Genomic DNA, 14,704 nt, shown 5'->3' with positions numbered 1-14,704 from the left:
TCAGAGCAAACCCTACGGGACACTTTCCTCCCTCTTCTCGGGTCTGTACGCTGCCCGGCTTCGTAGCACCGGCCGCGCCCTGTGTGCTCCACCCTCTCTCTCTCTCTCTCTCTCTCTCTCTCTCTCTCTCCCCGACAACGCTGCTCGGCCTTGTTGAAAAGCCACCCGATCGAGCTCTAGCCCGCCGCAGCCCAGGAAGGATCAGTGTACTGCCTGCCACCTGCCCGATTAGCTGGAACACCATAGACAGGATAACCAAGCCCCGCTCTCGACAGCCTCTCCTGCAAATCTTCAAATCCGATGAATCAGAGGTGGTTGCCCACGGTCGACGCCTGTGTCTTCTGTTTGTTTTGTTTTTCTTTCTTCCTTCTGGCCTCGACCTCTTACAACTTCGCTTCAGGGATGGATCCCCATGAGGTGGTGCAGAACTGTAGGTAAGTTCGGATCTGCTCGTCGCCAGTATTATGTCCGTGTGTAATTGAGACACGGACTGCAGGAGTTGGTTACAACGGGTGTTTACTGAGTGGAGACAAAACTGGAACTACTATGCAAAGTTACTACACAGGCTTATATACAGGGGTGGTCACTACTGGTACTGCAGTATACAGGGGTTGCAGAATATTGTTCCTTCTGCAAAGCACATACACTACAATTTCCACTTCAGCAGCAACTGTTATGGGGAGGTTTAATAGAGGTTTTTAAATTTACGATGGGTAGGGAAAGACTATTTCCTGTAGCATGGAACCACTGCTGAGGGTTCATCAATAAGAGAGTGAGGTTTTGAGAAATTACTTTACTCAGATAATTGCTGGATTATGGAATGCTTTGCCACATGGAGTGGTTGAGGCAGAGGCCATTACATCTTTTAAGGGAATCATAGAATCATGCAGCACAGAAGGAGGTCATTCGGCCCATTGTGCCTTTGCCGGCTCTTTGGTAAAGCTATCTAATTAGTCCCACTCCCCTGCTCTTTCCCTATAGCTGAAATTTTTCTTTTTCAAGTGTATATCCAGTACTCTCTTGAAGGTTAGTATTGAATCTGCTTCCACCCCCCTTTCAGACAGTGCATTTTAGATCATACCACTGCTGCATTGAAAATAATTCTCCTCATCTCCCCTCTGCTTCTTTTGCCAATTATTTTAAATCTTTCTCCTCTGGTTCCCAATTCTCCTGACAGTGGCAACGGTTTCTTCAAAATTCCCCAGATTCTAGAATGGTCCCAGCGGATTGGAAGGTAGCAAATATAACCCCACTATTCAAGAAAGGAGGGAGAGAGAAAATAGGGAACTACAGGCCAGTTAGCCTGACATCAGTCATCAGGAAAATGCAGGAATCCATTATTAAGGAAGTGGTAAAAAGGCACTTAGAAAATCATAATGGTTAGGCAGAGTCAACATGGTTTTATGAAAGGAAAATCGTGTTTAACAAATTTATTAGAATTTTTTGAGGATGTAACTAGCAGGATCGATAAAGGGGAACCAGTGGATGTCGTATATTTGGATTTCCGAAAGGCATTCAATAAGGTACCACATAAAAGGTTGCTAGGCAAGATAAGGGCTCATGGGGTTGGGGGTAATATATTAGCATGGATAGAGGATTGGTTGATGGACAGAAAACAGAAAGTAGGGATAAACAGGTCATTTTCCGATTGGCAGGCTGTAACTAGTGGGTGCCGCAAGAATCAGTGCTTGGGCTTCAGCTATTTACAATCTATATTGATGACTTAGATGAAGGGACCGAGTGCAATGTATCCAAGTTTGCTGACGATACAAAGCTAGGTGGGAAAGTTATCTGTGAGGAGGACAGAAAGAGTCTGCAAAGGGATATAGACAGGTTAAGTGAGTGGGCACTAAGGTGGCAGATTGAGTATAATGTGGGGAAATGTGAGGTTATTCACTTTGGTAGGAAGAATCGGAAAACAGAATATTTTTTAATGGTGAAAATCTATTAAATGTTGGTGTTCAGAGAAATTTAGGTGTCCTCGTACAGGAAACACAGAGTTAGCATGCAGGTACAGCAAGTAATTAGGAAAGCAAATGGCATGTTGGCCTTTATTGTAAGGGGGTTGGAGTACAAGAGTAAGGAAGTCTTACTACAGTTGTACAGGGCTTTGGTGAGACCACACCTGGAGTACTGTGCACAGTTTTGGACTCCTCATATGAGAAAGTACATACTTGCGATAGAGACGGTGCAATGAAGGTTCACTCGATTGATCCCTGGGATAAGAGGCTTGTCCTATGAGGAAAGATTGAGTAATTGGGCTTATACTATCTGGAGTTTAGCAGAATGAGCGGTGATCTTATTGAAACATACAAGATTCTGAGGGGAATTAACAGGGTAGACGCTGAGAGATTGTTTCCCCTGGCTGCAGAGTCTAGAACTAGGGGGCATAGTCTCAGGATAAGGGGTCAGCCAAATAAGACTGAGATGAGGAGGAATTTCTTCACTCAGAGAACATAAGACATAAGAGGGTTGTGAATCTTTGGAATTCTCCACCCGAAGGGCTGTAGATGTGGAGTCATTGAGCACGTTCAAGGCTGAGATAGATAGATTTTTCGGCATATGGGAATCAGGCAGGAAAGGGGAGTTGAGGTCGTAGATCACCCATGATCTTATTGAATGGCAGAGCAGGCTCGAAGGGCCAAATGGCCTACTCCTGCTCCTAGTACTTATGTTCTTATATACGCTGTCAGAACCCCTCAAAAGTGTGAACAACACTATTAAATCTCCCCTTAACCTTCACTGCTATAAGGAGAATAATCTCACCAAATATTTACCCAGGGATAAATACTTGTAGGAGAGGAAGATACAAGGCTATGGGACGAGTGCAGGGCAGTGGGTTCAGTTTTGGATTGCACTAGCAAAGAGCCAACACTGGCAATATAGGCTGAATGACCTCCTTTCATACTGTACACATAGAAACATACATAGAAGATAGGAGCAGAAGTAGGCCATTCGGCCCCTCGAGCCTGCTCCACCATTCATTGAGATCATGGCTGATCATCCAAATTCAGTACCCTGTTCCTGCCTTCTCTCCATATCCCTTGATCCCTTTAGCCTTAAGAAATATATCCAACTCTTTCTTGAATATATTTAATGAACTGGCCTCCACTGCCCTCTGTGGCAGAGAATTCCACAGGTTCACCACTCTCTGGGTGAAGAAATTCCTCCTCATCTCAGTCCTAAATGGCTTACCCCTTATACTTAGATTATGACCCCTAGTTCTGGACTCCCTGGCCATCGGGAACATCCTTCCTGCATCTAGTCTGTCCAGGCCTGACAGAATTTTATAGGTTTCGATGAGATCCCCTCTCAATCTTCTAAACTCCAGTGAGTATAAGCCCAGTCGACACAATTTCTTCTCATACGTCATTCCTGCCATCCCAGGTATCAGCCTGGTGAATCTTCGCTGCACTCCTTCCATGGCAAGAACATCCTTCCTCAGATAAGGCGACCAAAACTGCACACAATACTCAAGATGTGGTCTCACCAAGACCCTGTACAACTGCAGCAAGACATCCTTGTTCCTGTACTCGAACCCTCTCGCTACGAAGGCCAACATACCATTTGCCTTCTTAACCGCCTGCCGCACCTGCACGCTTACCTTCAGCGACTGGTGCACAAGAACACCCAGGTCTCTGCACTTCTCTGGTTCTATATTTAAAGTGCCAATGAGTGGAGCATGTGCTTAATGCAACATTAGCTGGGTCCAGAGTCAGCTGGTAATTTCCTCCAGAGCGTTGGAACTTAGGCAGGTAGGACCCAGAGAGAGTGCAAATCATTGAATTTTGCAGAACATGTAGTACAAATCTCTTTCTTAGCAGCCCTTTAACTGAAACCATTGATCGGAAATACTGAGTGGGGTGCCCCAGGGCTTGGTATTGGGACCACTACTGTTTCTAATTTACATCAATGACTTGGATTCAGAAACACAATGTAAATTGGTTAGATTTGTAGATGAAACCAAAACTAGGAGGGACAGTGGAATTGGAGGAGGCAGCTCAGAAATTACAGCATATGTACATGGGCAGGTCAATGTGAAATTGAATCACAGACAAACATAAAGCATTGCACAAAGGAAGGAAATGGGGGCAACACATGCATTCCATGAATGCTTTTAAAATAGTTCAGGAAGAAGTAGAAAAAAACCTAGAGGAGTGAAATTCAACTTCGCCGGCAGCACAAAACAGGTGGTAGCAGATCGACCGCCTGTTATACACCCCACCCAGTAAGAAAAATCGGGCAGGTTGTATTACGGGCGGCTGATCCTATTTGTGTCCCTACTGATTCATCCCCTCGGATTGATGGTAGAATCGACACTCAACATGTCCAACCAATGCAGAGCAACAATCGGCAAAGCCAACAGAATGTTGAAATCTATATAGCCAAAACATTAGAATGCAAGTCACAGATAGCTGTGCTCAAGCTGTACAGCACTCTAGTCAGACTGCACCTCGAGTACTGTGTTCAGTTCTAGTCACCAAGACACAAAAGAAGCATTCAAGTGGTGGAGGCAGTGAAAAGAAAAATCATAAGACTGATAGGAACATAAGATCAGGAATAGGCCATTCAGCCCCTCGAGCCTGTTCTGACACACTTCCCCATATTATGCTCTCATCTACCACAGTTTTGCCCACTCACTTAATCTGTCTATGCCCTTTTGTAACTTCTGCTCCCATCTGCACAACTTACTGTGCCTCCTGGGTTAGTATCATTTTCAAATTTGGATATGCAACACTCTTCCTTCTTGCACATCATTGATATATGTGGTACAGATCCCTTGAGAATACCACTTGTCACATCCTGCCAATCAGAATACATTCCCTTTATCCCTACTCTCTGTTTCCTCCCTCCCAACCAATGAGTTGTGAGGACAGACTGGAGAAACTTGGACTTTTCATCCTTGAAAGGAGGCATCAGGGCAGTGAACTTATGGAGTAATACAAGATCATTAAGAAAATGGAAAAGGTAAATTTGGAAAAATACTTGTGCAACTCTCACAAGTTACTTTAAGTTGCAAGAATAAGACGAGGGACACAGGTTCAAACTAGTAAAACATCAAATGTGGGATTGATATCTTCTTCATACAAAGAGTTATCAATGCATAAAATGGATTTCCAGATAGAAGAGTGGAGACAAGAAGGCTAGAATCATTTAAGAAACAATTAAATGCCACAGTGGGAGGAATTTAGTGTGCTTCTAGATGGATGGACTAAGATAGACTGAATGATCTTCCTCAGCCATCACCTTTATGATCTTGTGATTAGCAAGCTTTCACTGAATCATTCAAGGCCTTTTAACTGAACTGTATTATTCGTGCCTGCATGAACTGTTTTTCAGATTCACAGCCACTTTTATCTTCCAACTTTTTTTATTGTTAAATATATTCTAGGTCTGCTTTATGCATCTCTATATCTCTTTTAAGCTATTTTAAATTCCTACATTTTTCTCTCCTTTTTCCGAGTGGATTTTGCATGCTTTATTACATTCATAGTTCTATTTTAAGTGTCCTATTTGTACATTTTAGAGCCTCTTTATAGAGTTCACATTTATGTTGGGTTTATATTCGTCATTCGTATTCAGCCTTACAGTTTTAAAAGTACTTTATACTCAATTGTCTTTCAGTAAAATTTCCCTGTAAGTTTATTTAGTGTCTTTAAAGTTTGCCTTTTTCAAGGTTATTGCCGATTATTGCTGGATAACCTGAAACTTAATATATTTGGTCATGGTCTGCAGTTCCAGTACTTCTCATTTGTGGACATGATCCCAACTGTTTGAAGATGCAGGTTTGGATATGGATTATTCTAAATGGGAATCTGAACAAATTGGATCAAAAAGGTTGTAGCTCAATCAGCAGTTCTGATTCAGTTCCCTCACATCCACTGGGCTACGATATCTCAAATTGCCTGACATCACCTGCTGGTGGGAGATGAGCCCTGTGCAGGTGAGGTGTTGAGAGTTTGGGAGGAGCCAGAATCAACACTGTTATTTTTAACATGTCTGAATGATCCTGCTGAAGAAGTTCCTGCTGACGGGCACACACCCTGTGCCCTTTGAACTCTGTGCCTTATTGTCCAGGCTCACTCAGCTCTGCAGTCAGCCTGTTCTCAAGCAGTTTGATGACTTGCTGTTCATGCTATCCAGATCCCCTAGATTATTAAATAAATCTTTCTGAATGAGTAGCTGTGAGACACTTTTGGGATGTGGGATGTGGCCCTAGAAAGTTTGAGAACCACTGCACTAGATCTCCCAATTGATATTGGATGAAATCACTGTTGTTGGAATGCGATTACATACCTTTACCTTCTAATATACTGTCATCACCAAACCTAAAAGGTCTGCAGCAGACCCTATCGTTAAATCAAGCCAGACTATCCAATTTGTTCAGATTCCCAGTTAGAGTAGTTCATATCCAAACCTGCATCTTTAAATAATTAGGTTTATATTTGTGCCTTCCCCTTTGATATTAATCAAACTTCCTTAATTTCCAAATTATTCTAAACATATGAAGCTGCCCCTCCTCCTCTTCTCCCTTTTCTGTTTCCCCAAACACCTAATACTGTATATTGAAGTCAGAAAAAAAATACACTGTGATTGATATAAATGGTTGCATTCTTTCTCCCATGTGCAGGAGTGTAGAATCGGGTCACATTATGGAGGAGGGTTATGAGCTTGATCTGACTTACATTACGGAGCGCATCATTGCAGTGTCTTTCCCTGCTGGCTGTTCAGAAGAGACCTATTTCCATAATCTACAGGATGTAACACGGATGCTGAAATCCAAACATGGAGATAATTATTTGGTGAGAGATATAAAGAACTGACAGAGGAACTCGCACCTTTTCCCTGGGGGTTCACCAGGTTGGTCAATGTAACTTTGGTGAAAGATCACCAGAAATCCTGTTTGTGCATCCAGCTTGGGTTTCTGCTAATCTTCCACCACCGTAATTGCAGTCGATCGGAAGAACCCTGAGGAAATTCTTGGTGTCTGTGAATGTTAAATTAGCACTGATATTAATATTATATTTCCACTTGTGGTGTGTCGGGATCATGGAGTGCCCCATTATTTGTTTCTCTTTATATATACATCGGAAACATGTAAACACCACCACAATATCTTGGCAGGAACATTTTAGGACCGTTCATGATTCATTTACCATTGGTTTAAAAATGTTCATTTTTACACCATTTTCAGCCATCGCCACGGTGTGTTCACAAATTTCTTTACAATGTGGAAATGGCCAAAAGCTTACACTGTGTGCAGCTTTGTTAGAAAGTTCTTTGACTTTTATTTTGCTGTTTGGATTTTTTTTAAGTTTGTAATTTATGGCATATTGATATTAGTGTAAGAAGGAACACGGAGTGGCCATTAAAGCAGGGCCAAGCTATTCATGGATTTTTTTCTAAAGAATGTTGGTCGCAAGGAAAGTCGAGTCTGCAAGAAAGGTCAGCATTGACTTGGAATGTGTGCAATTAGTGCAAAGTTGTGGAGTGGCCCATAGATCGGATCTATAGGTTGAGATAAATAATGGAATGCTGATTTTAAATGAAATATATGATTACTGAATGAATTCTAAGGCCGAGATTTTCTTTACCTCGGCGAGTCTGGGCCAGGAGACATCGGTGGTGAGTCCGACCACGCTGCTGGCTCCATCCCACCCTTGAAAATGATTTTCCGTTGATAGGGCTTGTTAAGCCTGCCCAGTGTGTTTCCCGGGCCAATTAGAGGAAGCGGGTCTGGTGACATAATTCATGACGCGTCATCAGCCGGTTTCCTTAAAGGGACCATGGCCAATTTTCTTTTAACATTTGTGTTGTCAGTGTTCTACAGCATTGAAGTGCTATAAACACTGACAATTACTGCACAGAGGCAGAGGGCTGCACCCATGTTCCCCCCCCTTGACTCCCTCCGTATGCTTATGGAGGGAGTCACAGCACACAGGGATGTCCTCTTCCCTTCCCATGGGCAGCAGAGACCTACCCACGAGACCAACACAGCCTAGTTGCACATTGCACAGGAGGTCACAAGCAGGGATATTGTCAGGAGGACCTGGGTGCAGTGGCATCACTCTGCCTTCCCTACCCTACTCCTGCATATCCTTACTCACACCAACTTACCTTGCACGTCTACCTATCCCTCTCTCTCTATCTACATCATCTCATCCCCATCTCACTAGCCAACCCCCTCACTCGCCATCATACCAACTAACAACACACAAGGGTAGCCACTTGGGTCTTTTATCCAATGTTCATGTAAAGTTTCTATTAATGTGCTGTCAAACATTGAAACTTTTATTTTCAACACTTTCCGTTCTTGGACAGATTTGTGTGCACCTTTGGAAGTGGCTTAGTGAGTTGCAGTGAATGGTGAAACATAACGGTACACCCTGCAATGGTGGTGAGTGTGAAAGGAATGGCTTGGACATTATAGGGATGTTTTATGGTGTTGGTGTGGGGTGGTGCCAACATGACGCATCATGTGGCAGCCAAGGTGCGCACTGTCAAGTGAAGTAAGTCTGGCCATGGTGAGTACATTCCTGGCCTCCCGGGCAGCAATGTGCTCGGGTGCTGCTGCCCTCTGTCCTGTTCAGCATCAGGTGATTGCGGAGGAGGTTGGTGTTTTTGTTGGTGCTGCTACTGTTGGGGCTGATCGTGGTCGGATTCTGAGGACCAAGGTGAGACGGTATAAAGGGCACCCATGTTGATGGAATAGATGGCAGGTGAATTAGAGATGACAGATGAATTAGAGATGACAGAAGCATTCTGTCAATTGCGAGAGAGTTCTTCCAATGAGGTAAGATTGGATAGAGAGTGGAAAGCCTGCAGAATATGTGCTGGAAATGGACTGAGAAACAGGTTGTGGCTGAGGAAAGTGATAATCTGTCAGGTGAGAGCTTTTACTGTACATTTGAAGCTGTCAATTAATCAGCTGGAGCAATGGCTACTGAACTCCCGCCTCACATTGACAGCCATTGTTCCTGAACAGCGTGGTTCCCGTGGCCATGAAGTTAAAGTGAAAAGGGAAGTTAAACAAACCTGTAAATGATCTGTCAACTAGATGCTATTGAGTTTAATTGGGTCGCCCGCCGCTGCCTGTTGGGTCTGTTCAGCGCTGACAGACCCGACATTGGGAAAGGTGCGTTGCGGTGGGGTCCCAACCCACTGTCAAAAAATCTAATTTGCCACCGATCACACCTGCTGACCCCTGGAAAATTCAGGCCGAAGTCAGCAGGAATATGGAAGATACAATTTAATTTTTAATCTTATTCAGTGAACCAGTTTAGACCAGTCCAGGGCTTGTACTGAAGTTAGTAGAAGCACCATCTGTGGAGTATGTATTCATAGCAGGCAATACACCTTACAACATTATACATTATAGTGATACCTATTAAAATGAATGCAAGGAAGTGTTGCTGGGCATGACTCAAGCGCTACTTGTCATAGAAATATGACTAAATCATGACAACAAAATGTTTTAAGAATGCTAATGTACCAGTTGATCTCCTGTGGTGTTGCACATGGCAAGTTGGAGAATGTAGTCACAATCTTTCGTGTCTTTGATGTTTTTGTGTTGATGTTTCTCTCTGTCTCTCCTCTTTGTGATTCTGTCTCTTTTCTCTGTGGCTGCTCTCACCTTAACTCTTTTTTTCTCGTTTCTATCAGTCTTTTTTTTCATTTTGGGTGGGAGGTACTGGATGGTGGAAGGTCAGGTGGGCAAGCAACCACCAATGGCTGCAGGCTGCATTTTGATGGGGGTTGTGGGAAAAATGTGGCGCTCAATAGTTCCTTTCCCATCCCCTCCCCCAATCACTTGTGTTTCCATCTCCACCACTTCAGCCCCTTCCCATTTCCCTTCCTATCGCACCCTTGCTCCCAGCACTAAATCTCTTTGAATACCCGCTCAGCCGTTGTATCTTCCACTGCCCCTAGATCTCCTGTCAGTCACCTCTCCCTTGACCCTCCATCCGCTCCCCCCTGCTCCCCCCTCAGGGCAGGTGGTAAGAGACCAGAGACCTCCTCCCCCTCAAATAGTTTTCTTCCTCGTTCCCCCCTCTTGCTCTCCTTCCCTATCGCCCCCCCCCCCTATCTGTTTCTTAAACATAGAAACATGGAAACATAGAAACATAGAAGATAGGAGCAGGAGTAGGCCATTCGGCCCCTCGAGCCTGCTCCGCCATTCAATGCGATCATGGCTGATCATCCAAATTCAGTACCCTGTCCCTGCTTTCTCCCCATACCCCTTGATCCCTTTAGCCTTGAGAAATATATCCAACTCCTTCTTGAATATATTTAATGAATTGGCCTCTACTGCCTTCTGTGGTAGAGAATTCCACAGGTTCACCACTCTCTGGGTGAAGAAATTCCTCCTCATTTCTGTCCTAAATGGCCTACCCCTATCCTTAGACTGTGACCCCTGGTTCTGGACTCCCCGACCATCGGGAACATCCTTCCAGCATCTAGTCTGTCTAGCCCTGTTAGAATTTTATAAGTTTCGATGAGATCCCCTCTCATTCTTCTAAACTCCAGCGAGTACAAGCCCAATCAATCCAATTTCTCCTCATACGTCATTCCTGCCATCCCAGGTATCAGCCTGGTGAATCTTCGCTGAACTCCTTCCATGGCAAGAACATCCTTCCTCAGATAAGGTGACCAAAACTGCACACAATACTCAAGATGTGGTCTCACCAAGACCCTGTACAACTGCAGCAAGACATCCTTGTTCCTGTACTCAAACCCTCTCGCTACGAAGGCCAACATACCATTTGCCTTCTTAACCGCCTGCTGCACCTGCATGCTTACCTTCAGCGACTGGTGCACAAGGACACCCAGGTCTCGTTGCACTTCCCCTTCTCCCAATCTATTGCCATTTAGATAATAATCTGCCTTCCTGTTTTTGCTACCAAAGTGGATAACCTCACATTTATCCACGTTATATTGCATCTGCCATGCTTCTGCCCAATCACCCAACCTGTCCAAATCATCCTGGAGTTTCTCTGCATCCTCCTCACAGCACACACACCCACCCAGCTTTGTGTCGTCTGCAAATTTGGAGATATTACATCTAGTTCCCTTGTCAAGATCATGAATATATATTGTGAATAGCTGGGGTCCAAGGACCGATCCCTGCGGTACCCCACTAGTCACTGCCTGCCACTCGGAAAAAGACCCGTTTATTCCAACTCTTTGCTTTCTGTCTGCCAACCAGTTCTCTATCCAAGTCAGTACCTTGCCTCCAATCCCATGTGCCTTAACTTTACACGCTAATCTCTTATGCGGGACCTTATCGAAAGCCTTCTGAAAGTCTAAATACACCAGATCCACTGGTTCTCCCTTATCTATTTTACCAGTTACATCCTCAAAAAATTCCAGTACATTAGTCAAGCACGATTTACCCTTTGTAAATCCATGTTGACTTTGTCCGATCCTGTCACTGTTTTCCAAGTGCTCTGCTATTACATCTTTTATAATGGACTCTAGCATTTTCCCCACTACCGATGTCAGGCTTACTGGTCTGTAATTCCCTGTTTTCTCTCTACCACCCTTTTTGAATAGTGGGGTAACATTAGCTACCCTCCAATCCATGGGTACTGTTCCAGATTCCATCGAATGTTGGAAGATGATCAGCAATGCATCTACTATTTCTAGGGCCACTTCTTTAAGTACCCTAGGATGTAGATTATCAGGCCCTGGGGATTTATCGGCCTTCAATCCCATCAATTTCCTTAACACCATTTCCCTACAAATACTGATTTCTTTCAGTTCCTCCCTTTCATCAGACCCTATGTTCCCCGACATCTCTGGGAGGTTATTTGTGTCCTCCTTTGTTAAGACAGAACCAAAATATATATTTAATTGGCCCACCATTTCTTTGTTCCCCATTATAAATTCCCATGATTCTGACTGCAAGGGACCTACGCTTGACTTCACCAATCTTTTTCTCTTCACATATTTATAAAAGCTTTTACAGTCAGTTTTTATGTTCCCTGCAAGCTTACTTTCATATTCTATTTTCTCCTTCTTAATTAATCCCTTTGTCCTCCTTTGTTGAATCCTAAACTGCTCCCAATCCTCAGGTTTACTGCTTTTTCTGGCCAATTTATATGTCCTCTCCTTGGATCTTATGCTATCCCTAATTTCCCTTGTTAGCCACAGTTGAGTTTGTTTGTTTTATTTTTATGCCAAACTGGGATGAACAAATTCTGTAGTTCATCCATGTGGTCTTTGAATGTTTGCCATTGCCTATCCACTGTCAACCCTTTGAGTGACATTCCCCAATCAATCCTACCCAACGCGTGCCTCAGACCATCGTAGTTTCCTTTATTTAAGTTCAGGACCCTAGTCTCTGAGTCAACAACTTCATTCTCCATCTTAATGAAGAATTCCATCATATTATGATCGCTCCGACCCAAGGGGCCTCGTACAACAAGATTGTTAATTAATCCTTTCTCTTTACATAATACCCAGTCTAAGATGGCCTGATCTCTGGTTGGTTCCTCGACATATTGGTCCAGGAAACCATCTTGTAAACACTCCAGGAATTCCTCCTCCACAATACTGTTACTAATTTGGTTAGCTTTCTTTCAGAGACCTTACTTTCAAAATTCAACTTATTTTTTATTTTAAAAAGTAAATCAAATTAGAATGAGGAAAGAAACTGTATGTCTTTCTCTTTATATTTGTGCCTTTCTGTGTGTGTGTCTGTCTCCCTTTTGTCAAATGTTAGGAATTAGAACCTTTCTTCTCCTGAGTGCAAGTGATTAGTAATGACCAATGTACCCTCTAACTATTTTTTTTCCTGCGCGGGCCCTTTAATTTTGCATGGCCACGCCCGCACGGTATCTCTTCCAGCGGCAGCAGCTGGTGAGCAGCCTGCGCAAGACCCCCGGCCATGCACCTTGAGAGGTACATTGGTAATGACCTCCCCTAATAGTCATAAAAACACAGGCGAGATCATTAATTATTTTCAAAATTCAGTAGGTTTTTAAAAAATGATAATTGACGTAACATTGAATGAAGGTAGACCATCTTTCTTCACTAACTCTTTCTGATCTTGTCTCTGTCGGTCTGCCCTCAGTGTTTCTCTTTTTCTCTCTCCAACCCTAGTGTCTGCCTTATTCACTCGCCCTCAGCTTAATACACTTTCTAAAATTTACAGAACACAAAAAGCATCAAACACACAACTGTAAACACTCACTATAAATTTTACCTCACTAAAGCTTTTGAAATTTGTCCCCTCGTTCTCCAAAATGATTTCAACAAAATTTATAAAAAAACAAAATAAATGTAATTGTATTCTAAAATATATCGGCCTAGAAATTCGGTTGGTAGCGCCGGTGCTGAGCGCCTAAAGAGACCTAGAATTGGGGCGATACCCTATGTTGGGGCGTTCGCTATGAAGATAGCGACAACTCAGATATTGACTATACATTTAGCGCCTGCGCTAAGTGTTTGCGCACGCCCGCGAGCGCAAGCAGATCATGACGTAATTTCAGTGTGCAACGCCTTTTAGGAACGCCTGAGCGCATATTGGGTGGTGCCCGGAGCCTTAACGCCTAGCGCTATTAGTGACAGTTCGAGGGAGGGCTAGCAGGCCCGTCTCGGAGTAAGGGAGCGCTATTTAAAGGGGACAGGTATAGTGCAGAATCTTCAGCCACTTGGCCTGCTCATTGTGATCGTTGCTGGATAGAGTTGGCGAGCTACTGTGGAGCGGAGTTCTGGGAATTTAGCTTTAAAGTACTTGGGACCTTCAAACCTGTCCGAAGCACTTGCAGCACTACACCTAAAAGCCTTTTGACCAACTGGCATCGGAATGGGAGCTTCTTTGGAGGGCGACGGCCTCATCGCCCAACACTGTGAAGGGACAGAGAGACGGCGGGAGAGAGGGCCGGGATTGGCCAGAAGGAGGAGGGGCAATGGAGGTAGGCCAATCCGACGGGATGCTGCGTGGGTCTCTAGGCAGCAGGTGACAAGCCTTGACATGTCGGAGGAGCAGTGTTTGGGAAGGCTCCGATTCTGGAGGGACATTGTTACTGATCTGTGCCACCTGCTTGGTCAGGATCTGCAGCCGCGTGAACCGTGCAGAACCTCTCTGTCCGTGATGGCTAAACTGACTGATGGTCTCCATTTTTATGCCAACGGATCCTTTCAGTCAGCCATTGGGGACATTGCGACTGTCGCTCAGGTTGCAGTCCACTGTTGCATCTGGCAAGTTACAGATGCCCTTTATAAGCGAAGGCGTCAATTCATGACCTTCCCTCTGACCCTGCACAAGCAGGCGGAGCGCGCGCAGGGTGTCGCTTCTATTGCGGACTTCCCCATGGTGCAGGGAGCGAGTGACAGCACACACGTGGCTTTGAGGGCGCCATGCCATCATCCTTAGGACTTCCGCAACCGCAAGGGGTTCCACTCCCTCAACATGCAGTTGGTCACCGCCAAATCATCATGGCAGTCACCCCGCATTTCCCAGGGTGCAGCCACGATGCCTTTATCCTGCGGTTGACCTCAGTTTGTAACCTTTTTGAGGGGCTGCCTCGAAGACGAGGCTGGCTTACCGGGGACAAGGGCTATCCTCTCTGGCCATGGCTGATGACAACACTCCGTGTGGCCGACACCCCAGCAGAAGAGCTGATCAGCAGCGGCCATCAGGCGACCAGGCACAGTAAACAGCACACTATTGGTGTTGTCAAAAAGCGTTTCCGATGTC

General features: G+C 44.6%; 1 protein-coding gene across 10 annotated transcripts in view; it reads left to right on the top strand.

Moving 5' to 3' along the window:
- The window catches only part of tns3 (tensin 3), a 532,570-nt gene that overhangs the window by 287,023 nt on the left and 230,843 nt on the right, over positions 1–14,704 (top strand). For all 10 annotated transcript variants that reach the window (XM_085988093.1, XM_085988094.1, XM_085988102.1 and 7 more), the window contains one exon: positions 6,632–6,803. In XM_085988093.1, the coding sequence (XP_085844219.1) occupies positions 6,632–6,803 (172 nt within the window). The remainder of the gene's footprint in view (positions 1–6,631; positions 6,804–14,704) is intronic.

Source organism: Somniosus microcephalus, chromosome 5, assembly GCF_052327205.1.
Source record: "Somniosus microcephalus isolate GS21.2 chromosome 5, FLI_Smic_1.0, whole genome shotgun sequence".
In the NCBI taxonomy this organism is placed as follows: domain Eukaryota; kingdom Metazoa; phylum Chordata; class Chondrichthyes; order Squaliformes; family Somniosidae; genus Somniosus; species Somniosus microcephalus.
Note: the sequence above shows the minus strand (reverse complement) of the source record. Positions and strands in the feature narration are given on the sequence as shown.